The sequence below is a fragment of the Melozone crissalis genome, unplaced genomic scaffold (genome assembly GCF_028551555.1).
Source record: "Melozone crissalis strain CALT ecotype California unplaced genomic scaffold, PUWL_Pcris_2 ptg000617l_1, whole genome shotgun sequence".
NCBI classification, from domain to species: Eukaryota; Metazoa; Chordata; class Aves; order Passeriformes; family Passerellidae; genus Melozone; species Melozone crissalis.
In genome coordinates this window covers 44874-72018 of record NW_026536295.1, presented here as the reverse complement: position 1 = coordinate 72018, position 27145 = coordinate 44874, and the positions used below count along the sequence as shown (strand labels likewise).

Below are 27145 nucleotides of genomic sequence, written 5' to 3'. Positions count from 1 at the left end.
GCTCCAGGAGAGCTGGAATTTGGGCAAGGGCTGGAGGGGCAGGAGGCAGGGAATGGCTTCCAGGGGGAAAGGGGAGCTTGGGATGGTGGGATCTTGGGAAGGGATTCCTGGCTGGGCTGGAATTCCCAGAGAATCCCTGAGAGCATCCCAGGAAAGGTTCGATGGGGTGGGATAATAGGATGGGATAATGGGATGGGGTCGGATAATGGGATGGGAGAGGATGCAGGTGGAGACAGCTCTGGAGCAGGGTTGGGATTTGGAGTTTGGCATTTGGGGTTTGGGCTTTGGGAGCTGTTCCCAGATTTCGGATTTGGGGCTTTGGGGTTTGGGAGCTGTTCCCAGGGTTGGACTTTGGGTTTTTGGAGCTGTTCTCAGGTTTGAGGTTTGGGATCTGTGGTTTGGGAGCTGTTCCCAAGTCTGGGATTTGGGGTTTGGGGTTTGGGAGCTGTTCCCAGGGCTGGGATTTTGGCTTTGCGATGTGGGGTTTTGGGAGCTGTTCCCAGATTTGGGCTTTAAGCTTTTGGGAGCTGTTCCCAGGGTTGGGTTTTGGGGTTTGGGAGCTGTTCCCAGGGTTTGGGTTTGGGATTTGGGTTTGGGAAGCATTCCCATGGTTGAGATTTGGGTGTTAGGGTTTGGAAGATGTTCCCAGGTTTGGGAATCGGGATCTGCATTTTGGGAGCTGTTCCAGAGTTATGATCTGGGCTTTGGGGTTTGGGAGCTGTTCCCAGATTTGGGATTTGGGGTTTTGAGAGCTCTTTCCAGAACTGTGATCTGGGCTTTGGGGTTTTGGCAGCTCTTCCCAGGTTTGGGATGGGATCCAAGCTTTGGGATCTTTTCCCAGAGTTGGACATTGGGGTCTGGGCTTTGGGATCCATTCCCAGAGTTGGGAACTGGGATTTGGGTTTTGGGATCCATTCCCAGAGTTGGGAACTGGGGTTTGGGTTTTGGGATCCATTCCCAGTGTTGGGAATTGGGATCTGGGCTTTGGGATCCATTCCCAGTGTTGGGAATTGGGATCTGGGCTTTGGGACCTGTTCCCAGCACCAGCCGCGCTCCGGGGCTCGGACTCTGTCCCCAGTGGTGTCACCCGGCCCCGTGCGACACTCGGGGGGTCCCCGGGGGCCCTGGTGCTGAAGGACAGCTCCGCCCCCTCCCCCGCCCTCCCTCCCCCTCCCTCTCCCTCCTCCTCCTCCTCCTCCTCCCTCTCTCCCTCCTCCCGCTCCTCCGCCGGCCCCGCCGCCGCCGCGGCCGCCGCAGCCGCGCCTGGGCCGCCTCCCCCGGCCGCCCGCCCGCCCGCCGTGCCCGGGCGCTGCCGCCATGCCCCAGCCGGCCCCGCCGCGCCCCGCAGCCGCCGCCGGCGCACCATGAAGCGGCAGAACGTGCGGACGCTGGCGCTGATCGTCTGCACCTTCACCTACCTGCTGGTGGGCGCCGCCGTCTTCGACGCGCTCGAGTCCGAGGCGGAGACGGCGGAGAGACGGCGGCTGGAGGCCAAGAGCGACGAGCTCAAGAGAAAGTACAACCTGAGCGCCGAGAGCTACGGCGAGCTCGAGCGGGTCGTGCTGAAGCTCAAGCCGCACAACGCCGGCGTCCAGTGGAAATTCGCCGGCTCCTTCTACTTCGCCATCACCGTCATCACCACCATAGGTACCGGCTGCCCCCGCCCCGCCCGGCTCCCCGCGGGCAGATCCCGGCTCGGGTTTTTTCCTGGTGGGATCGGGGGATCCACGCGGGAAGCACCGGGAAAGCCCCGCCTGTCCCCGAGGGAGCGGGGGGAAATCGGGAGCTCGGCGCTTTCGCCGCCCGGAGACCCCCCCGGCACAGCCGCCGCCCGTCCCGCTGGGACCGGGGCGATCCCTCCGCTCGGTTCCTCCGACACCGGGAAAAAACCCCGGTGCTCTGTGTCCCGTCCCTTGGGATACATGCGATCCCTCTGCCCGGTCCCCCCTGTTTCCCATCCCGGTGTTTTCGGGGCGATCCCTCTGCCCGGTTCCTCCTGTTTCCTACCCCGGTGTTTTGGGGGCGATCCCCCTGCCCAGGCCCCCCTGTTTCCCATCCCGCTGTTTTCGGGGCGATCCCCCTGCCCGGTGCCCCCTGTCTCCCATTCCGCTGGGACGGGGGCGACCCCTCAGCTCGATTCCTCCGGCACTAGGAAAAACCCCCCGGTGCTCTGTGTCCCATCCCTTGGGATCGGTGCGATCCCTCTGCCAGGACCCCCCTGTCTCTCATCCCGGTGTTTTCGGTGCCATCCCCTGTCCGGACCCCCCTCTCTCCCACCCCGGTGGGACCGGGACGATCCCTCTGCTCGGTTCCTCCGGCACCGGGAAAAAATTCCCGGTGCTCTGTGTCTCATCCTTTGGGATCGCGGCGATCCCTCCCTGGCTCCTCCAGAAACGGGAAAAACCTGCCCAGACGCCCCTGTCTCCCATCCCGGTGTTTTCGGGGCGATCCCTCTGCTCGGTTCCTCCAGCACCGGGAAAAACCCGCCAGGACCCGCCTGTCTCACATCCCGGTGGGATCGCGGTGATCCCCCTGTCCGGTCCCCCCCTGTCTCCCACCCCTCGGGATCGGTGCGATCCCTCTGCTCGGTCCTCCTGTTTCCCATCCCCGTGGGATCGGGGCCATCCCTCTGACCTGATTTCCGTTTCTCATCCCGGTGTTTTCGGGGCGATCCCCCTGCTCGGACGCCCCCCTCTCCCAACCCTTGGAATTGGGACGGTCCCCCTGGCCCGTTCCCCCGTCTCTCCCATCCCGGTGGGATCCGGGCGATCCCTCTCCGGCACCGGGAAAAACCTGCCCGGTGCTCTGTTTCCCACCCCTTGGGATCGGGGCGATCCCCCTGCCCGGATCCCCCTGTTTCCCATCCCGGTGTTTTGGGGGCGATCCCCCTGCCCGGATCCCCCTGTTTCCCATCCCGGTGTTTTGGGGGTGATCCTTCTGCCCGGATTCCCGTCTCCAATCCCCTGGGATCCGGGCGATCCCTCCCCGGCTCCTCCAGCACCGGGAAAAACCTGCCTGGTCCTCCCTCTCTCCCATCGCTTGGGATCGGGGCGGTCCCCCTGCAGGGACGCCCCTCTCACCCGTCTCAGGGTTTTCGGGGCGATCCCCCTGCCCTAATTCCCGCCTCTCCCATCCCTTGGGATCGGGGCGATCCCCCTGCCCTGACTCCCGTTTCCCATCCCGGTTTTTTGGGGCCATCCCCCTGCCCGAATTCCCGTCTCTCCCATCCCTTGGGATCGGGGCGATCCCCCTGTTTCCCATCCCGGTGTTTTGGGGCCGATGCCCCTGCAGGACCCCCCTCTCTCCCTCCCATCCCGGTGTTTTTGGGGGCGATTCCCCTGCCCAGACTCCCGTTTCCCATCCCGGTGTTTTGGGGCCATCCCCCTGCCCTAATTCCCGTCTCTCCCATCTCTTGGGATCGGGGTGATCCCCCCGTTTCCCATCCCGGTGTTTTGAGGGCGACCCCCCTGCCCTGATTCCCATCTCTCCCATCTTTTGGGATAGGAGTGATCCCCCCGTTTCCCATCCCGGTGTTTGAGGGGCGATTCCCCTGCCCTAATTCCCGTTTCCCATTCCCCGCCCAAGACCCCCCAAATCCCCGACCCCGGGACTCCCCCCCGCCCCTCTCCCACCGGGAAACCCTCGCGAGACCCCCGGGACCGGGGAATGCCCCTGGCCGGGACCCTCCCGACCCTGGGATGTGTCCCCAAGGCGCTTTCACCCCCCTGTGGTGGCTCTGCTGGCCCGGACACCCCTGTGGGACCCCCAGCCCGGGGGAGGGGACAGGATGTGTCCCTGTAGGGTCCCCAGCCCGGGGAAGGGGACAGGGATGTGTCCCTATAGGGTCCCCAGCCCGGGGAAGGGGACAGGGATGTGTCCCTATAGGGTGCCCAGCCCCAAGGGGACAGGGATGTGTCCCTATAGGGTGCCCAGCCCCACAGGATGTGTCCCTGTAGGGTCCCCAGCCCCACAGGGTGTGTCCCTATAGGGTCCCCAGCCCCATGGGGACAGGGGTGTGTCCCTGTAGGGTCCCCAGCCCGGGGGAGGGGACAGGGACGTGTCCCTGTAGGGTCCCCAGCCCCATGGGGACAGGGGTGTGTCCCTGTAGGGTGCCCAGCCCTGTGGGGAGGGGACAGGGACATGTCCCCACCCTGCCAGGCTCTCCCAGGGTGTGTCACCTCTGTCCCCCACACTCAAGGATGTCCCCAGCCCTGTCCCCATCCTGGGAAGTGTCACTGGGGGTGGCCCCTTTGGGACCTACCCCCCGCCCCCCCCCCCCGTCACCCTCATTGTCACCCCTCTGTCACCCACACTGTCACCCCATTGTCACCCTCACTGTCACCCCTCTGGCCTTTGGGTCCCCTCCAGGGGTGGCCGGGGTCACCCAATGTCCCCTGGTCCCCAGCTGCCCCCCAAACTCTGCCCTAGGGAGGGCCTGAGAGGTGGGGACAGGAGAGGACAGTGAGGGGACAGCAGGTGACACAGGGCCCTGGCCACCATTCAGAGAGAGGGGAGGGATGGGTTAATGGGATAATGGGATAATGGGATGGGGGACACCAGCTTTGGGACAGATTTTGGGGTGTCCCTGGTTCCCCAGGCCTGTCACACAGATTTTGGGCTGGCACTGGGTCCCCAGAGCTGTCACACGGATTTTGGGGTGTCCTTGGGTCCCCAAGGCTGCCACGCAGATTTTGAGGTGTCCCTGGGTCCCCAAAACTGTCACACGGATTTTGGGGTGTCCCTGGGTCCCCAGAGCTGCTGTCACATGGATTTTGGGGTTCCTGTGCATTCCCAGGATTGGGACAGGGATATGGGGGTGCCTGTTTGTTCCCGGGGCTCAGATCCAGGTATTGGGGTGCTCGTGGGTTCCCAGATTTGGGCTGTGGATATTGGGAGGATTTCCGGGCCCTAAATCCTGGTGTGTGGAGTCAAAAGATTTCCCGGTGCTGAAACACCACGGTTGGGGTGCTCGTTATTCCAGGAGTTTTTATCCCGGTGTTTGTCATTCCCAGAGCAGTTGTTCCAGTGTTGGTTATTCCCAAGGCTTCTATCCCAGTTTTTTTATTCCCAGAGTTGTTATTCCCACTCTCAGGGTGTTCATTATTCCCAGGGCTGTTAGCCTGGTGTCAGGGTGTTCATTATTCCCAGGGCTTTTAACTTGGTGTCAGGCTGTTATTCCAGGGCTTTTCTCCCAGTGTTTGTCATTCCCACCCTCAGAGTGTTCATTATTCCCGGAGCTGCTATCCCGGTGTTTGTTATTCCTGGAGCTGTTATTCAGGTGTTTGTCATTCTTATTCCCACTCTCAACACATCCCTTATTCCTGGGGCTTTTATCCTGGTGTCCAGCTGTTATTCCAGGGCTGTTATCCTGGCGTTTGTCATTCCCACCCTCAGGGTGTTCATTCTTCCCAGAGCAGTTATCCTGGTGTTTGTCATTCGCAGAGTTGTTATTCCCATTCCCAGAGTGTTCCTTATTCCTGGGACTTTTATCAGGCTGTTATTCCAGGGCTGTTATCCCGGTGTTTGTCATTCCCACCCTCAGGGCATTCATTATTCCCAGGGCTGTTTTCCCAATGTTCATTATTCCCATTATCCCGACATCGGGGTGTTTGTCACTCCCAGCACTGGTATCTCGGTGTTTGCTATCCCCATTGTTTTCCCACCCAAGTTTATTATTCCCATTATCCCGGTGTCAGGGTCTTTGTCATTCCCAGGGGTTTTATCCCTGTGTTTTACACTGCCACCCTCAGGGTGTTCATTATTTCTGGGGCTGTTTTCCCAATGTTTGTAATTCCCATTATCCCTCAGGGTGTTTGTTACTCCCAGAGCTGTTATCCCGGTGTTTGTTACTCCCAGAGCTCTTATTCCCACTCTCACGGTGTTGCTTATTTCCGGGGCTTTTATCCCAGTGTCAGGCTGTTGTTCCCAGGCTTTTATCCCAGTGTTTGTTATTCCCACCCTCAGGGTGTTCATTATTCCCGGGGCTGTTATCCCGGTGTTAGTCATTCCCATTATCCCGGTGTCAGGGTGTTTGTTATTTCCAGGGCTTTTATCCCAATATTTATTATTCCTGGAGCTGCTATCCCGGTGTTTGTTATTCCTGGAGTTCTTATTCCCACTCTCAGGGTGTTGCTTATTCCTGGAGCTGTTATCCTGGTGTCCAGCTGTTATTCCATGGCTTTTATCCCTCTGTTTGTCATTCCCACCCTCGGGGCATTCATTATTCCCGGAGCTGCTATCCTGGTGTTTGTCATTCCCATTATCCCGGTCTCAGGGTGTTTGTTATTCCTGGGGCTTTTATCCCGATATTTGTTATTCCTGGGGCTTTTATCCCCATATTTATTATTCCTGGAGCCGTTATCCCGGTGTTTGTTATTCCTGGAGCCATTATCCCAATATTTATTATTCCCCATGTCAGGGTGTTCATTATTCCTGGTGTTTTTACTCTGGTGTTTGTTATTCCCAGAGTTGTTATTCCCACTCTCAGGGTGTTCCTTATTCCTGGGACTTTTATCAGGCTGTTATTCCCAGGGCCGTTATCCCGGTGTTTCTTATTCCCACCCTCAGGGCATTGATTACTCCCGGGGCTGTTTTCCACATGTTCATTATTCCCATTATCCCGGTGTCAGGGTGTTTGTCATTCCCGGAGTTGTCATCCCGGTGTTTGCTATTTCCAGGCCTTTTATCCCAGTTGTTTTTTTTATTCCCAGAGTTGTTATTCCCACTTTCTGGTTGTTCCTTATTCCTGGGGCTTTTATCCCGGCGTTTGTCATTCCCGGAGCTCTTATCCCGGCCGTGTTGGTTATTCCCACCCTCAAGGCATTAATTATTCCCGGGGCTGTTTTCCCAATGTGCATTATTCCCGTTATCCCGGTGTCAGGGTGTTTGTTATTCCCAGAGCTCTTATCCCGGTGTCAGTGTTTCATTATTCCCGGGGCTTTTATCTCAGTGTTTTTTATTCCCAGACTGCTATCCCGGTGTTTGTTATTCCCGGAGCTGTTATCCTGGTATTTGTCAGTCCCATTATCCCGGTGTCAGGGCGTTCATTATTCCCCGGGCTGTTTTCCAAATGTTTATTATTCCCATTATTCCAGTGTCAGGGTGTTTGTTATTCCAGGGTTTTTGTCCTGGTGTTTGTCATTCCCAGAGCGGTTATTCCCACTCGCAGGGTGTTCATTGTTCCCAGAGTTCCAGGCTGTTATTCCCGGAGCTGTTATCCTGCTGTTTATTATTCCCATTATCCAGGTGTCAGGGTGTTTGTCATTCCCAGCACTTTTATCCCTGTGTTTGCTATTCCAGGGGTTTTTATCCCCAATGTTTATTATTCCCATTATCCCAATGTTTGTCATTCCCATCCTCAGGGTGTTCATTATTCCCGGGGCTGTTTTCCCAATGTTCATTATTCCCATTATCCCGGTGTCAGGGTGTTTGTTACTCCTGGAGTTGTTATTCCCACTCTCAAGGTGTTTATTATTCCCGGAGCTGTTATCCCAGTGTCAGGCTGTTATTGCTGGAGCTCTTATCCTGCTGTTTGTTATTCCTGGTGATTGTTATTCCCATTATCCCAGGGCTGTTTTCCCAATGTTCATTATTCCCATTATTCCGGTGTCAGGGTGTTTGTTATTCCCAGCACTGGTATTCTGGTGTTTGTTATTCCCAGAGCTGTTATCCCGGTGTTTGTCACTCCCATTATTTATTCCCATTATCCTGGTGTTTGCCATTCCTGTTATCCTGGTGTCAGGGTGTTTATTGTCCCTGTTATCCCGGTGCTTGCAATTCCCATTATCCCATTATCCTGGTAATCACTATTCCTGTTATCCTAGTGTTTAGTATTCCCATTATCCAGGTGTTTTCTAATCCCATTATCCCTTTATCCTGCTGTTTGTTGTTCCCATTATCCCATTATCCCAGTGTTTGCCATTCCCATTATCCCATTATCCTGGTGTTTTTCTATCCCATTTTTCCCCCTGTTTACCATTCCCATGATCCCAGTTTCCTGGTGTTTGCCATCCCTGTTATCCCAGTGTTTGCCATTTCTGTTATCCTGTTATCCCAGTGTTGTTTGCCATTCCCATTATCCCAATGTTTACCATTCCCATTATCCCAGTGTTTTTCAATCCCATTTTCCCATTTTTCCTGGTGTTTGCCATTCCCATTATCCCACTATCCCAGTGTTTGCCATTCCCATTATCCCATTATCCTGGTGTTTTTCTATCCCATTTTTCCCCATGTTTACCATTCCCGTGATCCCAGTTTCCTGGCGTTTGCCATCCCTGTTATCCCAGTGTTTGCCATTCTTGTTATCCCGTTATCCCAGTGTTGTTTGCCATTCCCATTATCCCAGTGTTTTTCAATCCCATTATCCCCTTATCCCGGTGTTTGCCATTCCTGTTATCCCATTTTCCTGTTATTTTTCAATCCCATTATCCCATTATCCCAGTGTTTGACATTCCCATTATCCCATTATCCCAGTGTTTTTCAATACCATTATCACATTTTTCCTGGTGTTTACCATTCCCATTATCCTGGTCTTTACCATTCCCATTTTCCCAGTGTTTGCCATTCCCATCATCCCATTATCCCAGTCTTTTTCAATCCCATTATCCCATTATCCCAGTGTTTTTACCATTCCCATTATCCCAGCTCCGACCTCTCCAGGCTGCCAGGAGCAACTGGAAAAGTTCTGGAATTGTGGCCAATCCTCCGGCATTGGACAGGATGGGAGGAATTGAGAATCTCCAAAGGGATCCAGCCCATCCCAAGGATCCCGGAATGCTGGAGAGGGACATGGACCTGCTGGGATCCATCCCGAGGATGGATCGGGATCCCACTCTGCCCTCCCAGGATTCCCGATCCTGGAATTCCCAATCCCGGAATTCCCAATCCCACTGCCAGGAGCTGGGAATGCTGGAGCGAGACTTATCCCAACCCAAACATTGCATCCCAAAAATTCCTGCCCATCCCAGCACTCCCAACCTTAAGTCCTGGAGTTGGGCTCCACTTTGGGATTGGGATGAGGATTCCCAATATCCCAAATTTGGGAATTGCAGAGGGAATGGCCTCAAATGGCTTTCCCTGAATCCAGCCCAGTTCTTCTGGAATTTCCAGGGATGTGGGGAAGGGTCTGGGACATCCGGATGTGCGAGAAGATCCCAAAATCCCACAATTCCACAAAATCCACAATTTGGATGGATGGATATGGCAGCAACGCTGGGATGGGGCTGGAATGAGAGGAGACCCCTCCAAATCCAGGGAAAAGGGGAAGAAATTCCCATTATTCCCATGGAACTGGATTTTCCAAGGCAGGGGAAAAAAAGGGATTTTCCCAGGAATTCACCACCGAGCTCTTGGTGGGACAGGGAAAAGCTGGACTGGGATTGGGAAACGGCTCCTGAGGTGGGGGAGATCCTGGTGGGGAAAAATCTGGGATTACAGATCCTGGTGGCACGAGGGGAGGAAAATCCGGGATTACAGATCCCACTGGGAAAAGTTTGAATCCATTTGGGGTTTTGGTTTTTTCCCCCTTTATCCATGAAAAAAGCCGAGAGAGAAGCAGCTCCTGTCACTGCTCCAAAGCTTTCCTGTGGCTCCCAAGAAATTCCTGGGGCTGGGATGTCCCCTCTGCCCCCATCCCGCAATTCCAGGGGCTGGGATGTCCCCGGGGGGGTGGCAGTGTCACCGGCAGTGTCCCTTGTCATCTCTGCCGCTGTCCCGAGCCAGGGTGGGCTGCTCTGGCTCTGGATGGCTCCCAAAAGTCCCAATCCCAAAAACCCTGATCCCAAAAATCCCACTCTCAAAAGTCAGAATCCCAAAAATCCAATCCTAAAAAACCCGATCCCAAAAACCCCAATCACAAAAAACCAGATCCTAAAAAACCAGATCCTAAAAAACCCAATCCCAAAAGTCACAATCCCAAAAAAAACAGATTCTAAAAAACCCAATCCCAAAAAAACCCGGTCCCAAAAACCCCAATCCCAAAAATCCCAATCACGAAAGTCACAATCCCAAAAATCCTGATCCCAAAAGTCACAATCTCAAAAATACCGATCCCAAAAAACCCGATCCTAAAAAAACAGATTCAAAAAACCCTAATCCCAAAAGTCACAATCCCAAAAATCCCAATTCCAAAAAAACAGATCCTAAAAAAACAGATCCCAAAAATCACAATCCCAAAAAACCCAATCCCAAAAACCCCGATCCCAAAGTCCCGATCCCAAAAGTCCTAATCCCAAAAGCCCCGACCCCAAAAGTCACAATCCCTAAAACTCGATCCCAAAAACCCCGATCCCCAAAACCCCGATCCTAAAAACCCAATCCCAAAAATCTTGATCCCAAAAACCCCGATCCCAAAATCCCGATCCCAGAAGCCCCGATCCCCGCCCCCCCTCCCCCGCGGCCCCGCGCAGAGGGAGCAGGTGGCAAATGCCACCGCGGTGTCACCATCTGTCACCGCCGCCACCCGCCCGAGCCTCTGCCACGGGAACAGCGCCCGGCGGGAGGCCGGGCCCTTTTGTCCCCGTTTGTCACCTGCTGTCCCCTCTGGTCTCCCCCTGTCCCTTTCTGTCCCCGTTTGTCATCCCCCTTGTCCTCCTTCTGTCCCACTCTGTCACCCCCTGTCCCCTCTGTCCCCTCCTGTCACATCCCTCGCCCCTCTTTGTCCCCTCAGACCCCCCCCTTCCCTTCTGTCCCCTCCTGTCACCCCCTGACCCCTTTGTCCCTCTGTCCCTCCTATGTCCTTTTCCCTCCCTTGTCCCTCCTATCCCCTCTCTCCTCCTGTCCCCTCTGTCCCTCTGTCCCTCCTGTCCCCTCTGTCCCCCTTGTCCCCTCTCTCCTCCTGTCCCCTTGTCCCCCTGTCCTGCCCTGTCTCCTCAGTCTCTCCTGTCCCACTCTGTCCTACCCTGTCCCTCTGTCCCCTCTGTCCCCTCTATCCCTCTGTCCCCCCTGTCTCACCCTGTCCCTCTGTCCCCTCTGTCCCTCCTGTCCCTCTGTCCCTTCTGTCTGTCTGTCCTCTCTGTGCCCTCAGCCCCTCTGTCCTCCTGTCCTGCCCTGTCCTGGCCTGTCCCCTCTGTCCCCTCAATCCCCATGTCCCCTCTGTCCCACCCTGTCCCCTCTGTCCCTCTGTACCCTCAGTCCCCTCTGTCCCTCCTGTCCCACCCTGTCCTCTCAATCCCCCCTGTCCCCTCTGTCCCCTTTGTCCCTTCAGTCCCATCTGCCCCTCTTTCTCCTCTGTCCCCCTGTCCTGCCCTGCCCTTCTGTCCCCTCTGTCCCTCTGTCCCACAGTCCCCCCTATCCCCTCTGTCCCCCCTGTCCTATCTGTCCCCTCAGTCCCTTCAGTCCCCTCAGGCCCCCATCCCCTCTGTCCCTCAGTTTCCTCTGTCCCCCTGTCCTCTCTGTCCCCCTGACCCCCGTGTCCCCTCTGTCCCTTCCGTCCCACCCTGTCCCTTCTGTCCCCTCTGTCCCCCTCTGTCCCCCTCTGTCCCTCTGTCCCCCTGTTCCGTGTGCCCCAGGCCGGTGACACCGCCCCTGTCCCCCATCCGTGGCCACCTCTGGGGTCGGGAAGGGTTTGGGGACAGCTCTGTCATCTCCCACGGCACTGCCACCCCCGGGCGGCAGGAAAGGCACTGAATTCCTGGGATTTGGGGGGAAAAACTCCGGGAATTGTTGGGAATTGCTGGGATAGGGAGCTCCCTCCGTCCCCTCGGGACGTTCCTGCTCCCATTCCACAAAAACAAAACATTTCCATGGAAATCGCTCCTTGGGATCAACAGGGAAAGGGGAATTCCAGGGAATTCCCGCCCTAATTCCAAAGCTGGAATTCCTCCCACCCCTCCGGACACTCCTGCTCCCATTCCACAAAAAAAAAAAAAAAAATTTCTATGGAAATCGCTCCTTGAAATCAACAGGGAAAGGGGAATTTCAGGGAATTCCCACCCCAATTCCAGGGCTGGAATTCCTCCCAACCCCCCGGGCTATTGCTGCTCTCATTCCACAGAAAAAACATTTCCATGGAAATCGCTGGTGGCTCCTTGGGATGGGATTTGGGATCAACAGGGAAAGGGGAAAACTCTGCCGCAATTCCAGGGCTGGAATTCTTCCCACCCCCTCCTGGACATTCCTGCTCCCATTCCACAAAAAAACATTTCCATGGAAATCACTCCTTGGGATGGGATTTGGGATCAACAGGGAAAGGGGGAAACTCTGCCGCAATTCCAGGGCTGGAATTCCTCCCACCCCCTCCTGGACATTCCTGCTCCCATTCCACCAAAAAACCCCATTTCCATGGAAATCACTCCTTGAGATGGGATTTGGGATCACCAGGGAAAGGGGAAAACTCTGCCGCAACTCCAGGGCTGGAATTCCTCCCAACCCCTCCAGCCATTCCTGCTCCCATTCCACAAAAAAAAAAAACATTTCCATGGAAATCCGTGCTGGCACCTCCTGAACCATCCACAGGCTTTGGAATCAAGAGGGAGAAAGGGGGAATATTCCTGAAATTCCTGGAATTCCCTCCTGGGTTTTCCCTCATGGGTTTTCCCAGAAAAGCAATCCTGCCCATCCCGGGGGTTGTTGGAGCATCCCATCCCCGGGAATTGTTGGAAAATTGGGATCGCTTCCCTTCCCTGTTCCACTAATGATTCCTGGATGTTTCTCCTGGACATTCCTGCTCCCATTCCACAAAAAAACATTTCCATGGAAATTGCTGGTGGCTCCTTGGGATGGGGGATGGGATTTGGGATCAAGAGGGAAAGGGGAAAATTTGGCCACAATTCCAGGGCTGGAATTCCTCCCATCCTTCCGGCCATTCCTGCTCCCATTCCACAAAAACAAACATTTCCATGGAAATCCGTGCTGGCACCTCCTGAACCATCCACAGGCTTTGGAATTAAGAGGGAGAAAGGGGGAATATTCCTGAAATTCCCTCCTGGGTTTTCCTGGGAAAGAGATCCCAAGCCCATCCTGGGGGTTTTGGGAGCATCCCATCCACGAGAATTGTTGGAAAATTGGGATCGCTTCCCTTCCCTGTTGCACTCTGGAATTCCTGGATGTTCCTCCTGGATCCTCTGCATCCAGGGGTTTTCCAGAGGATCCAGGAAGGGGCTGGATGAGGATGTGGAGAATTCCCATTGGGATCGGAGCCGCTTCCCGCTGGGATGGGGATTTAGGATTTAGGGTGACAATCCCAGCCCGGGTTGAATCCGGTGCCTTTTCCTGGGAATCTCTTCCCAAGGAGGCTCCGGCAAACTCGACGTGGGGAGGCCTTGGGGTTGTTCCCATGGGATTCAAGGCAGGGATCGGGATTGGGGTTGGGATTGGGATCAGGATCCAGGATCAGGATCGGGATTGGAAATGAGATTAGTATTGGGATTGGGATTGGGATTGGGATTGGGATTGGGATTGGGATTGAGATTGGGATCAGGATTGGGATCCGGGATCAAGATTGGGATTGGTATCCAGGATTAGGATTGGGATTGGGATTGAGATCGGGATCAGGATCATGGTCAGGATCGGGATTGGGATCATGGTCAGGATGGGATCGGGATTGGGATCAGGATTGGGATTGGGATTGAGATCAGGATTGGGATCAGGATCAAGATTGGGATTGAGATTGGGATCAGGATCGGGATCGGGATTGGGATTGGAATTGAGATCGGGTTCAGGATCATGGTCAGGATTGGGAGTGGGATCAGGATCAGGATCAGATCAGGATTGGGATAAAGATTGGGATTGAGATCCAGATCAGGATTGTGGTCAGGGTCAGGTTTGGGATCAAGATCAGAGTTGGGGTTGGGGTCAAGACTGGGATCAGGCTCAGGATTGGGATCGGGATCAGGATCAGGATTGGGATCGGGATCAGGATCAGGATTGGGGCCCCTCTGGATCTTCCCTCTCCCATCCCCTTCTCTTGCCCAGGCCATAAATTCCCGTCTTTTTTACATCCAGGAGTGACACTATTAATTAGTTCCCACTAATTCCCACTCCTGGCCTTCCCAGCTGATTCCTCCCAAAATCCCAGAAAATCCCTACCAGGAGCAAGGAATGAAACTCATGGGCCAGGGGGATTAGGGGCAGGGAAAGCCATCCCAGATTTCTGAAGATTTGGGAGTTTTTCCCGGTTTTTCCCAAGCACCAGAGCTGGTGGCTCGGGCTCGGGGTGGATCTGAGAGCCTGGAATGGAATTTCTGGAATGGATGGATGGATGGAATCAGCAGCTCCCAGGGGAAAGGGACTGGATCCATTCCTTGTTCCTGTCCTGCATCCCCATCCCTGTCCTGCATTCCCACCCCATATCCCAGTCCCCATTCCCATCCCGCATTCCCACCCCATATCCCTGTCCCCATTCCCATCCCGCATTCCCACCCCATATCCCTGTCCCCATTCCCATCCCTCATCTGCATCCCATGTCCTAATTCCCATCCTACATCCCCATCCCCTATCCCCATTTCATAATCTCCATCCCATATCCTCATCCTGCATCCCCATCCCACATCCCAATCCCATCCCACATTCCCACCCCACATCCTCATCCCATAATCTTCATCCCTCATCCCATACCCCCATCCCCATCCCGTAAAATCCATCCCAATCCCCATTCGATATCCCCAACCCATATCCGCATGCTACATCCTCATCCCATAATCTCCATCCCACCATATCCACTCCATATCCCCATTACCACCCCATATCCCCATCCCTATCCCATATCCCCACCCCATATCCCTGCCCTTTATCCCCATCCCCACCCCATATCCCAAATCCCCATCCCATATCGCCATCCCCATCCCATATCCCCATCCTCATCTCATGTCCCCACATCCCCATCCCACATCCCCATCCTCATCCCCGTCCCCACCACATATCTCCATCCCCACCCCAAATCCCCACCCCATATCCCCACCCCATATCCCCACCCCATATCCCCACCCCACATCCTCACCCCATATCTCCATCCCATATCCCCATCCCATATCCCCACCCCATAATCTCCATCCTTGTCCCCATCCCATATCCCTCATCCTCATTCCATACCCCCACCCCATAACCCCATCCCATATTCCCATCCCCATCCCCATCCCAAATCCCCACTCCACGTCCTCATCCCCATTTTTCTGGGAAGGGCCTGGACACCCACCTGTGCCCATTTTGGGACACAAATCCGCCCCAAAATCCACCCCAAAATCCACCCAAAATCCAGCCCTAAATCCATCCCAAAATCCCTGAGGGATTTTATTCCCACTGGAGCTGTTGCGCCCCCCACCCCCCCCCCCGATCCTCCCAGAACATCGGGGCCGCCCCCCTTGGGGTGCCCCGGGGCATTCCCAGGGCATCCTAGCTTATCCCTGAGCTCCAGACCCCCCTTTCCACTGTAGGCCCCCCTTTTCGCATATCCCCACCCCATATCCCCATCCCAAATCCCCATCCCCATCCCCATCCCAAATCCCCACTCCACATCCTCATCCCCATTTTTCTGGGAAGGGCCTGGACACCCATCCCTGCCCATTTTGGGACACAAATCCACCCCCAAAATCCACCCCTAAATCCACCCAAAAATCCACCCCAAAATCCACCCCAAATCCACCCCAAATCCACCCCAAATCCAGCCCTAAATCCACCCCAAACTCCACCCAAAATCCACCCCAAAATCCACCCCAAAATCCACCCCAAAACTCACCCCAAAATTCATCCCAAAATCCACCCCAAATTCACCCCCAAATCCACCCTAACATTCATCCCAAAATCCACCCGTAAATCCACCCCAAAATCCATCCCAAAATCCCTGAGGGATTTTTATCTGGACCCCCCTTCCCGCTGGGGGCCCCCCCTTTTCCAGGGAGAGGCACGGGGAGGGGGGGGCGGGAAGGGGCCTGGCGGGGCCCCAGAATCCAAGGAAAAATTGCCAGTTTTGGCGCAAACAGGGAGCTTGGCCGGCGCCGGGATTTTCCATGACTCCATCCCGACCCCCCCGGCCGCGGGAGGCGCTGGGGGGAGGGGAATCAGGCACCCCCCACACCCCAAAAAATCCGGGGGGGGGATCCCGCTGCGGAGCCGAGTCCCTTTGGGAATGGCGCGGGAATGTGGAGGGATGTGGGAATGAAGGGGGGGATCAGGGTCTGGCCCCACATCCAACCCCATCCTGCTGGGAATGGGGGGTCCTGGGGGTCCCTGATCTTTGGGGTCACATGGGGGGACCCTGGAATGTTCCAGAACCGCCCTCCTACGGAATGGGATCCTGCTTTTCTAGGGGGGAAGTATGGGAGAAGGGGGGAGATGGAACAGAGGAGATTTGGGGATGGGGAGAAGGATGGATGGATGGATGGATGGATGGATGGATGGATGGATGGATGGATCCAAGGAGAACTGGAACAGGGCCAGTCGGGATTTTGGGATTCCCAGGGGTCCCTCCAGCTCTTCATTCCCAGTTCAGCCCATCCCAGATCCCATCCCTCTGCTCTGGCTGCAGGACGTGTCCCCATGTCCTGTGACCCCCAGCACCACCCAGGGATTTTGGTGTCCCCATGTCCCCTCCTGTGTCCCCCAGCCCCATCCAGGCATTTTGGTGGCCCTGCATGACCCAGGTGTCCCCCAGCCCGTGTCCCCCTGCCCATGTCCCCCTGCCCGTGTCCCCCTGGCTGTGTCCCCCTGGCCATGTCCCCTGCCCGTGTCCCCCTGCCCGTGTCCCCTGCCCGTGTCCCCTGCCCATGTCCCCCTACCCATGTCCCCTGCCCGTGTCCCCCTGCCCGTGTCCCCTGCTGTGTCCCCCTGCCCGTGTCCCCTGCCCGTGTCCCCTGCTGTGTCCCCCTGCCTGTGTCCCCCTGCCCGTGTCCCCCTGCCCGTGTCCCCTGCTGTGTCCCCCTGCCCGTGTCCCCTGCCCGTGTCCCCTGCTGTGTCCCCCTGCCTGTGTCCCCCTGGCCGTGTCCCCTGCCTGTGTCCCCTGGCCGTGTCCCCCTGGCTGTGTCCCCCTGATTGCGTCTCCCTGACTGTGTCCCCTGTCTGTGTCCCCTGGCCATGTCCTCCTGCCCGTGTCCCCCTGCCAGTGTCCCCCTGGTTTTCTCCCCCTGCCCATGTCCCCTGCCCATGTCCCGTGCCCGTGTCCCCTGCTCATGTCCCCTGCCCGTGTCCCCCTGCCCCTGTCCCCATGCCTGTGTCCCCTGCCCGTGTCCCTCGGTGCCAGCTCCGTGTTTTCCAGGACATTTTTTCCTGGAATTCCGCTGTCCCCAGCACCTGCTGCGTTCCCAGCCGCCATCTCCAGGCGCGTTTGCTCTTCCCGGGCACGCGGGGGTCTCTGGGGACAGCTGTGTCCCCTCCCCCTGCCTGGGGACAGCTGGGGTGGCCCCAGCACTGGGAACAACGGGATCTTTACTGGGAGCAGCGGAATCCTTACTGGGAACAGTGGGATTCTTACTGGGAGCAGTGGGATCCTTACTGGGAGCAGTGGGATCCTTACTGGGAGCAATGGGATCATACTGGGGACAGTGGGATCCTCACTGGGAGCAATGGGACAATGAACCTTACTGCGAACAATAGGACAATGATCCTTACTGGGAACAGCGGGATCCTTACTGGGAACAGTGGGATCCTTACTGGGAGCAATGGGACAATGACAAACTACTGGGAACAGTGGGATTCCTACTGGGAACAACAGGATCCTTACTGGGAATACCGGGATCCTTACTGGGAAAAGTGAGATCCTTGCTGGGAGCAGTGGGATTCTTACTGGGAACAGTGTGATCCTTACTGGGAGCAGAAGGATCTTTACTGGGAATAGCCAGATCCTTACTTGGAGCAGTGGGATCCTCCCTGGGAGCAATGGGACAATGATCCCTACTGGGAGCAGATGCTGATCCTTACTGGAAGCAGTGGGATAGCAGGAAGGGCTGGCATGAGGAGGCTCCTTCCATCCCCTGTCCCTGCTCCCTGAATCCCATCCCCTGCTTCCCTGATTTCCCTGTCCAGGTTCCCTAAACCCCCTGCCCCGTTCCCTACATCCCTTGCCCCACTCCCTACATTCCCTGCCCCATTCCCTGAATCTCCCTGTCCCTGATCCCTGAATCCCATCCCCTGCTTCCCTGAATTCCCTGTCCAGATTCCCTAAACCCCTTTCCCCATTCCCTGCATCCTCTGCCCCATTCCCTGCATCCCCTGCCCTGCCCCATTCCCTAAACCTCCTGCCCATTCCCTGAATCTCCCTGAATCCCATCCCCTGCTTTCCTGATTTCCCTGTCCAGGTTCCCTAAACCCCCTGCCCCATTCCCCAAACCCCCTGCCCCATTCCCAAAACCCCCTGCCCCATTCCCTAAACCCCCTGCCTCATTCCCTAAATCCCCCTGCCCCATTCTCTGCATCCCCTGCCCCACTCCCTGCATCCCCTGCCCCATTCCCCAAACCCCCTGCCCCATCTCCTGCCCCGTTCCCTGCTCCATTCCCTGCCCCTCATCCCCATCCCACCCTCCCATCCCCATTCCCACAGATCCTTCCCTTCGCTCCCGTCCCTCCCAGCCGTGTGCCATCCTCCCCCTGCCCGTTCCCGTTCCCGCAGCTGTCCCGCTAATCCCGGCCATCCATCGCCCCGACAGCCGGGATCCGCTCCAGGCCCGGGGCCAGCCCTGCACCTGCTCCGGGGCCGGATCCAGCCCCGCTCCTCCGGCCCTAAAAAGGCCAGGATCGGCCGCGTTCCTGCGGGACGTGTCATCCTCCCTCCCTGGGGACACGATCCCTGCTCCCGGCCCTGCCCGCAGCGGGATCCCGGCCCCGCTCGGCTCCAGGGACACCCCCGGGAGCCGGGAAGGGCCGGGGGGCAGGAGGTGGGGAAGGAGCCGGAATTCCAGGCGTTATTCCCGGCGGATTTCCCGGCTGGGACGTGCCCTCCTCTCCAACACAATTTCTAGCCATCCGCGGGTCCCGGAGGGATTTGGGGGTCACCCCCGGAGCCGTTTTTCCGGGGTTTTCCCTCTCCTGCCATTCCCGACCTTCCCCCCACCCTCAGACGTGCCGGAGCTCAGGCAGCTCCTGCTAAAACCGGGAACGGGGGGGGATCGGGGGATTGACCGACGCTTGGAGAGCTCATAAACTCCCTTCCCTCGGGAAAGGGCGCTAAAAATAGCTCCGGGAGGCCGGGGAGGGATGGAGAGGCTGGAGGGGGCTGGAGAGGGCAGGAAAGGGCAGGAAGGGGCAGCAAAGGGCAGGAGGATGCTCAGGGAGGATTTTGAAAAGGCACCCGTGGGCACTGCGGGAGGGTCCATCCCAAAATCCATCCCGAACAGCCGGAAAGGGGATTTGGGAATTGCTGGGGAGGGGATGGTGAAGGCTTGGGGTGTGGGACTGGAGGGAGAATGAGGAGCTGGGAGAGAGGGACACGAGGAGCTGGGAGAGAGAGACAGGAGGAGCTGGGAGAGAGGGACTCAATGGGCTGGGAGAGAGAGACAGGAGGAGCTGGGAGAGAGGGACACCAAGAACAGGGAGAGGGGAACATGAGGAACAGGGAGAGAGGGACGTGAAGAGCGGGAGAGAGGGATAGGAAGAACAGGGAGAGAGGGACATGAGGAACAAGGAAGGGACAAGAAGAACAGGGAGAGAGGGACACGAGGAGGAGGGAGAGAGGGACGCAGGGAAGGGACACGAGGGGCTGGGAGAGAGGGACACGAGGAACAGGGAGAGGGGAACATGAGGAACAGGGAGAGAGGGACAGGAAGAACAGGGAGAGAGGGACACAGGGGTGGGACATGAGGAGCTGGGAGAGAGGGACATGAGGAACAAGGAAGGGACAAGAAGAACAGGGAGAGAGGGACACGAGGAGGAGGGAGAGAGGGACACAGGGAAGGGACATGAGGAGCTGGGAGAGAGGGACATGAAGAACAGGGAGAGGGACATGAGGAGCAGGGAGAGAGGGACACAAGGAGCAGGGAGCGGGACACAAGGAGCTGGGAGAGAGGGACACGAGGAGGAGAGAGAGAGGGACATGAGGAACATGGAGAGGGAAACATGACATGAGGAACAGGGAGAGAGGGACAGGAAGAACAGGGAGAGAGGGACATGAAGAGCGGGAGAGAGGGACAGGAAGAACAGGGAGAGGGACATGAAGAGCAGGAGAGAGGGACACAGGGATGGGACACAAGGAGCTGGGAGAGAGGGACATGAGGAACAAGGAAGGGACATGAAGAACAGGGAGAGAGGGACACAAGGAGGAGGGAGAGAGGGACACAAGGAACAGGGAGAGAGGGACTTGAGGAGTTGGGAGAGAGGGACATGAAGAACAGGGAGAGAGGGACACAGGGAAGGGACATGAGGAGCTGGGAGAGAGGGACATGAGGAGATGGGAGAGAGGGACACAGGGAAGGGACATGAGGAACAGGGAGAGAGGGACGTGAGGAGATGGGAGAGAGGGACGCGAGGAAGGGACATAAGGAACAAGGAGAGAGGGATATGAAGAATAAGGAAAGGACACAAGGAACAGGGAGAGAGGGACACGGGGAACAGGGAGAGAGGGACATGAGGAGATGGGAGAGAGAGACACAAGGAGTTGGAAGAGAGGGACACGAGGAGCTGGGAGAGAGGGACGTGAGGAACTGGGAGAGAGGGACACGAGGAGCTGGGAGAGAGAGACAGGAGGAGCTGGGAGAGAGGGACACCAAGAACAGGGAGAGGGGAACATGAGGAACAGGGAGAGAGGGACGTGAAGAGCGGGAGAGAGGGATAGGAAGAACAGGGAGAGAGGGACATGAGGAACAAGGAAGGGACAAGAAGAACAGGGAGAGAGGGACACGAGGAGGAGGGAGAGAGGGACACAGGGAAGGGACATGAGGAGCAGGGAGAGAGGGACATGAAGAACAGGGAGAGGGACATGAGGAGCAGGGAGAGAGGGACACAAGGAGCAGGGAGCGGGACACAAGGAGCTGGGAGAGAGGGACACGAGGAGGAGAGAGAGAGGGACATGAGGAACATGGAGAGGGGAACATGACATGAGGAACAGGGAGAGAGGGACAGGAAGAACAGGGAGAGAGGGACATGAAGAGCGGGAGAGAGGGACAGGAAGAACAGGGAGAGGGACATGAAGAGCAGGAGAGAGGGACACAGGGATGGGACACAAGGAGCTGGGAGGGAGGGACATGAGGAACAAGGAAGGGACATGAAGAACAGGGAGAGAGGGACACAAGGAGGAGGGAGAGAGGGACACAAGGAACAGGGAGAGAGGGACTTGAGGAGTTGGGAGAGAGGGACATGAAGAACAGGGAGAGAGGGACACAGGGAAGGGACATGAGGAGCTGGGAGAGAGGGACGCGAGGAACAGGGAGAGAGGGACATGAGGAGATGGGAGAGAGGGACACAGGGAAGGGACATGAGGAACAGGGAGAGAGGGACATGAAGAATAAGGAAGGGACACAAGGAACAGGGAGAGAGGGACACGGGGAACAGGGAGAGAGGGACATGAGGAGCAGGGAGAGAGAGACACAAGGAGTTGGAAGAGAGGGACACGAGGAGCTGGGAGAGAGGGACGTGAGGAACTGGGAGGGAGGGACACAGAGCTGGGAGAAGAGGGACACAGGAAAGGGACATGAGGAACAGGGAGAGAGGGACATGAGGAACAGGGAGAGAGGGACACAGGGAACTGGATGGGACAAGGGAAAGGACACAATGAAGTGGGAGGGGTCACAAGGAGCAGGGAATGACAGGAGGAACAGGGGAGGGACAAGAGGAATGGGAAGGACATGAGGAACAGGGGTAGAGGGACACAGGGAAGGGACAGGAGGAACAGGGAGTGACATGAGGAATAGGGAAGGGACACAAGGAACAGGGTGGGGGCACAAAAAGCAGGGTTGGATCGGGGATGCTCTCAGGTAATGTTCAGGTCATGCTTCAGGTGATGCTTCTGTGATGCTGCAGTGATGTTCAGGTGTTTCTCAGGTGCTTCTCAGGTGATGCTGCCAGGTGATTCTCTCGGGTGTTACTCTCTGGTGATGCTCAGGTGATGCTCTGGTGATGCTCTGGTGATGTTCATGTGATGCTCCAGTGATGCTCAGGGAATGCTCTGGGGATGCTCAGGGGATGATTTCAGGCATTGCTCTGCAGCGATGTCCAGATGATGCTCCCAGGTGATTCTCCCCAGGTGTTTCTCAGGTGAGGCTGGAGCGAGGCTGCAGTGATGCTCTCAGGTGGTGCTCAGGGAATGTTCCAGTGGTGCTGCTCAGGTGATGTTTTCTGGTGATGCTCAGGTGACATCTCAGAGATGCTCTCCAGTGATGCTCTCTCTCAGGTGATGTTCCAGTGATGGTCAGATGGCACTCAGGTGATGTTTTCTGGTGGTGCTCTGCCATGATGACCCCAGGTGCTGCTCAGGTCATGCTCTGGTGATGTTTTCTGGTGATGCTCTCAGGTGTTTGCCAGGTGTTTCCCAGGTGTATCACAGGTGTTTCCCAGGTGCTGCTCTGTGATGCCCCAGTGATGATTTTTGGTGATGCTCAGGTGTTGCTCTCCAGACATGATCTCAGGTGCCACTCTCAGGTGTTGCTCTCTCTCCCATGATTCCCTTTCCATCAATTCCCTCCCATGGCTTCCCTCCCATGGCTTCCCTCCCACGTATTCCCTCCCATTGATTCCTTCCCATGGATTCCATCCCCATGGACTCCATCCCATGGATTCCCTCTCCATGGATTCCTTCCCATGGATTGCCTCTCATGGATTCCCTCTCCATGGATTCCCTCCCATCATTTCCCTCTCCATGGATTCCCTCTCCATGGATTCCTTCCCATGGATTGCCTCTCATGGATTCCCTCTCCATGGATTCCTTCCCATGGATTTCCTCTCCATCGATTCCATCCCATCGATTCCCTCCCACGGATTCCATCCCCACACAAAGAGGATCCCACAGCAGCTCCTCCTTGGAGGTGATCCCACGATCCCGATTTTCCCCTTGCTCCAGCTTCATCTGTGTCCTCTCGAAGGTGGCAGTGAGGGGGACACAGGATTGGGATTTGGGACCCAGGATCAGCTCCCCTCAGCATTCCCAAAGGTTTGGGGGGTGTTCTGAGACCATGGCTGGGACAGGGCTTGGAAAAGGGGCCCAGGAATGCTCTGAGTCCAAAGGAAGAGGTTTGGAGTCTCCTTCCTGTTCCTGCCTGCTCCTGGTTTTCCTGGGAAAAGGAAAAGGAAAAGGAAAATGAAAAGGAAAAGGAAAAGGAGGAAAAGTGAAAAAATTAGAGGAAAAGGGAAAGGAAGAAAAAGGAGGGAAAGAAGGAAAAGGAGAAAAATGGGAAAAAAGAGAGGAAGGGAAAGTAGGAAAGGAAAGGTGAGGGAAGGTTAGAAAAAGAAGGAAAGGAGGATAAATTTTTAAAATAAGGAAATGAGAAAGAGAAACTAAGAAGGAGAAGGAATGGAAAAGCGATGGAAACGGAAAAGGAAAAGGAAACGGAAAAGGAAAAGGAAAAGGAAAAGGAAAAGGAAAAGGAAAAGGAAAAAGAAAAAATGAAGAAAAGGAAAAAAGGAAGAAGAGGAAGGGAAAGAAAAATGGTAAGGAAAGATAAAGGGAAAGGAGGGAAAGGAAAAGGAAGTGAAAAGGAGGAAAAGGAAGAAAGTGAGGAAATGATGGAAAAGATAAAAATAAGAAATGAGAAAGAGACTGGGAAAGAAAAAAAGAGATGGAGAAGGAATAGGAGAGGGAAAGGGACGGAAAAGAGAAAGGAAAAGGAGGAAAGGGAAAAGGAGGAAAGGGAAAAGAAAAAGAGGAAAGGGACATGGGCAGGAAAATGGACAGGAAAAGGAAGAAAGGGACAGGAAAAGGAGGAAATAGACAGGGACAGGAAAAGGAAAAGGAGGAGAGGGACGGGGACAGGAAAAGGGGCAGGAAAAGGGAGCAGCTGGTTCCTGCCACCCCCATCCAAGGCCTGCGCTGGCCCTGCCCGTGGCATCCCAGGGTCCATTCAGGAGAGCCGATCCACGGGCACAGAGTGGGATAAATCCCATCAGCAGCGGTGTGGGATTACGGGAGCACAGCTGTTCCCGGGCTGGATGCGGATGCAGCCCCCGGATGGCGGGAACTGGGGCACCAGGACAGGGGACGGGGGGTGACAGGGGACAGACAGAGCGCTCAGCCCTGGTGACCACCAAAATCCCTGATTTCCCCATCTCCGGAGAGTCTGGGATGGGAAATTTGGGAATTTTCCCGAACCCAGGCATGGGGAATGTGCCCCCACCCAAGGGTTCACCCAAACATTGTCACTGGCACAGCGTTCCCAGAGAAGCTGTGGCTGCCCCTGGATACCTGGAAATGTCCAAGGAAATGTCGGATGGAGTTTGGAGCATCCTGGGATGGTGGAAGGAGTCGGGGTTGGAAGAGGATGGGATTTGAGGTCCCTCCCCACCCAAACCACCCCATGATTCCATGAAAAAGGACACTCAGAATCCGTTCACAGGGATTTTTATGGAAAAGGGAGGTAAAGGGGAGAGAGACCGTTCCTGGAGTCCTGAGAGTCCAAGTGAAGCCTTTCATTCCTAAAACTCTTTCTAGGAGAGGAGTCGGGATGGGGATGGATCCAATGGCAGGCTGGGAGAGCTGGGAATGTGCAGCTGGGTCAGGGAAGGGTCCAGGGAATCCTTGGAGCCTTTTCCAGAGGGAAAGGAGAGCTGGGATTTGGGCAAGGGCTGGAGGGGCAGGAGCCAGGGAATGGCTTCCAGTGGGAAAGGGGAGCTTGGGATTGTGGGATCTTGGGAAGGGATTCCTGGCTGGGCTGGAATTCCCAGAGAATCCCTGGATCCCTGGGAGCATCCAAGAGTGGATTTGGATCACCCAGGTATCATGGGAGGTGTCAGGCTTGGAATGGGATGATCTCTAAGCTCCCCTCCCTTCCCTCACTTTGGGATCCCACACCCCTCCTGCTTTTCCCACCGACATTCCCCGCTCCCCATTCCCTCTGGGATCACGGATCCAACCCCTCTCTCCCTCTCCCCACAGGCTACGGGCACGCAGCGCCCAGCACGGACGGCGGGAAGGTTTTCTGCATGCTCTACGCGCTGCTGGGCATCCCGCTGACCCTGGTGATGTTCCAGAGCCTGGGCGAGCGCATCAACACCCTGGTGCGCTCGCTGCTGCGCCGCCTCAAGAAGCGCCTGGGCATGCGGCGGCCGGAGGTGTCCATGGCCAACATGGTGACCATCGGCTTCTTCTCGTGCGTCAGCACGCTCTGCATCGGCGCCGCCGCCTTCTCGCACTACGAGAACTGGAGCTTCTTCCAGGCCTACTACTACTGCTTCATCACGCTGACCACCATCGGCTTCGGCGACTACGTGGCGCTGCAGAAGGACCACGCGCTGCAGACGCAGCCGCAGTACGTGGCCTTCAGCTTCGTCTACATCCTCACGGGGCTGACGGTCATCGGCGCCTTCCTCAACCTGGTGGTGCTGCGCTTCATGACCATGAACGCCGAGGACGAGCGCCGCGACGCCGAGCAGCGGGCGCTGCTCGGCCGGGGCGCTCGCTCCGGAGCCGTGGCCGCCGTCCCCGAGGGCGCCGCGGTGGCCCCGGCCGAGAGCGGCTTCAGGAACGTCTACGCCGAGGTGCTGCACTTCCAGTCGGTGTGCTCGTGCCTGTGGTACAAGAGCCGCGAGAAGCTGCAGTATTCCATCCCCATGATCATTCCCAGGGATTTGTCCAGCTCGGACACGGGCGTGGAGCGCAGCCACTCGTCGCCCGCGCGCTGCCCCGAGACTCCGGAGCACCGGTGCTTCTGCCGCTCCCGGCGCTCCGCCATCAGCTCCGTGTCCACCGGGCTCCAGAGCCTGGCGGCGTTCCCGGGATTCGCCAAGAGACGCAGCTCCGTGTAGCCCCCATCATGCCCTCCCATCCCGGATCCCTCCTGGAGCGGGAGGAAGCTGCTCCGGACACGGGAATGACGCCGGAGCGGGGCCGTGCCCGTTGGCTCCGGAATGGATTTTAATTTAAAACCTCTTGGATTTTAATTTCACACACACACACACACACACAAAAACCACTCCTTGAAAATGTGAAACTTGGGAGAGCGGGAGAGCCTCGGAATTGAGGGGCACCTCCCACCGTGGGCAGCTCTGGATCCTCGGGAATTCCCCGGGAAGCGCAGAGGGACCCGACGGCTGCGGAAATCAGGCTAAGAGGGGCTTAGCCAGAGCTTTTCCACATCAGCCGCCCGCAAAAGCAGCCGGGAGTCACGTAGGCTGCTCCAAACCCTGGGATTTGGGGCTGTCTTAACCCAAATTGGTGGCGGGGCAGAGCTGGGAGTTCTCGGGATTTAGCGGGAATCATCCATGGGAGGCTGGCTGATCCCACGGGATTTCCGTGTCCATCCACACCGAGGGTCTGGGGATGGGGTTGTTCCCCTCAGGAAGGTGTTTGGGGAATATCTGGGATATTTTCCCATGGGATCCCCATTTCCATCCTCTCCAAGGCTCCAGGATGGAATTGTTCCTGCTGGGAAGGTATTTTGGGGGCAATCTGGGATATTTTCCCATGAGATTCCCCCATCTCCATCCTCCCCAGGGCTCCAGGGGTGGAATTATTTCCCGCAGAATTATTTTTTCGGGGATAATCGGAGTATTTTCCCTTGAGATCCTCTCCACGGATGGAATTGTTCCTCCTGGGAAGGTATTTTGGGGAAAATTCAGGATGTTTTCCCATGTGATCCCCATCTCCATCCTCCCCGAAGGCTCCAGGGATGGAATTATTTCCCTCAGAGTGTTTTTTTTGGGGACAATCTGGGATATTTTCCCGTGGGATCCCCATTTCCATCCTCTCCAAGGCTCCAGGATGGAATTGTTCCTGCTGGGAAGGTATTTTGGGGGAAATTTGGGATCTTTTCCCTTGGGATCCCCATTTTCATCCTCTCCAAAGCTCTGGGGGTAGAGCTGTTCCTCCTGGAACAGTATTTAGGGAAATCTGGGATATTTTCCCATGAGATCCCCCATCTCCATCCTCCCCAGAGCTCCAGGGGTGGAATTATTTCCCTCAGAATAGTTTTTTCGGGGATAATCAGGGTATTTTCCCTTGAGATCCCCATTTCTGTCCTCCTGAAGGCTCCGGGGATGGAATTTTTCCTCCTGGAATTGTATTTTGGAGACAGTTTGGGGTATTTTCCCGTGTGATCCCCATCTCCATCCTCTCCAAGGCTCCAGGGATGGAATTATTTCC

General features: G+C 56.5%; 1 protein-coding gene across 1 annotated transcript; it reads left to right on the top strand.

The window, feature by feature from the left end:
* Positions 1 to 1364: 1364 nt before the first annotated feature.
* Positions 1365 to 26347, top strand: KCNK3 (potassium two pore domain channel subfamily K member 3). The gene is made up of 2 exons (XM_054295298.1): positions 1365 to 1647; positions 24941 to 26347. Exons 1-2 carry the CDS (start codon positions 1365 to 1367, stop codon positions 25807 to 25809), a joined length of 1152 nt encoding a protein of 383 aa, XP_054151273.1. The 3' UTR covers positions 25810 to 26347.
* Positions 26348 to 27145: the final 798 nt, after the last annotated feature.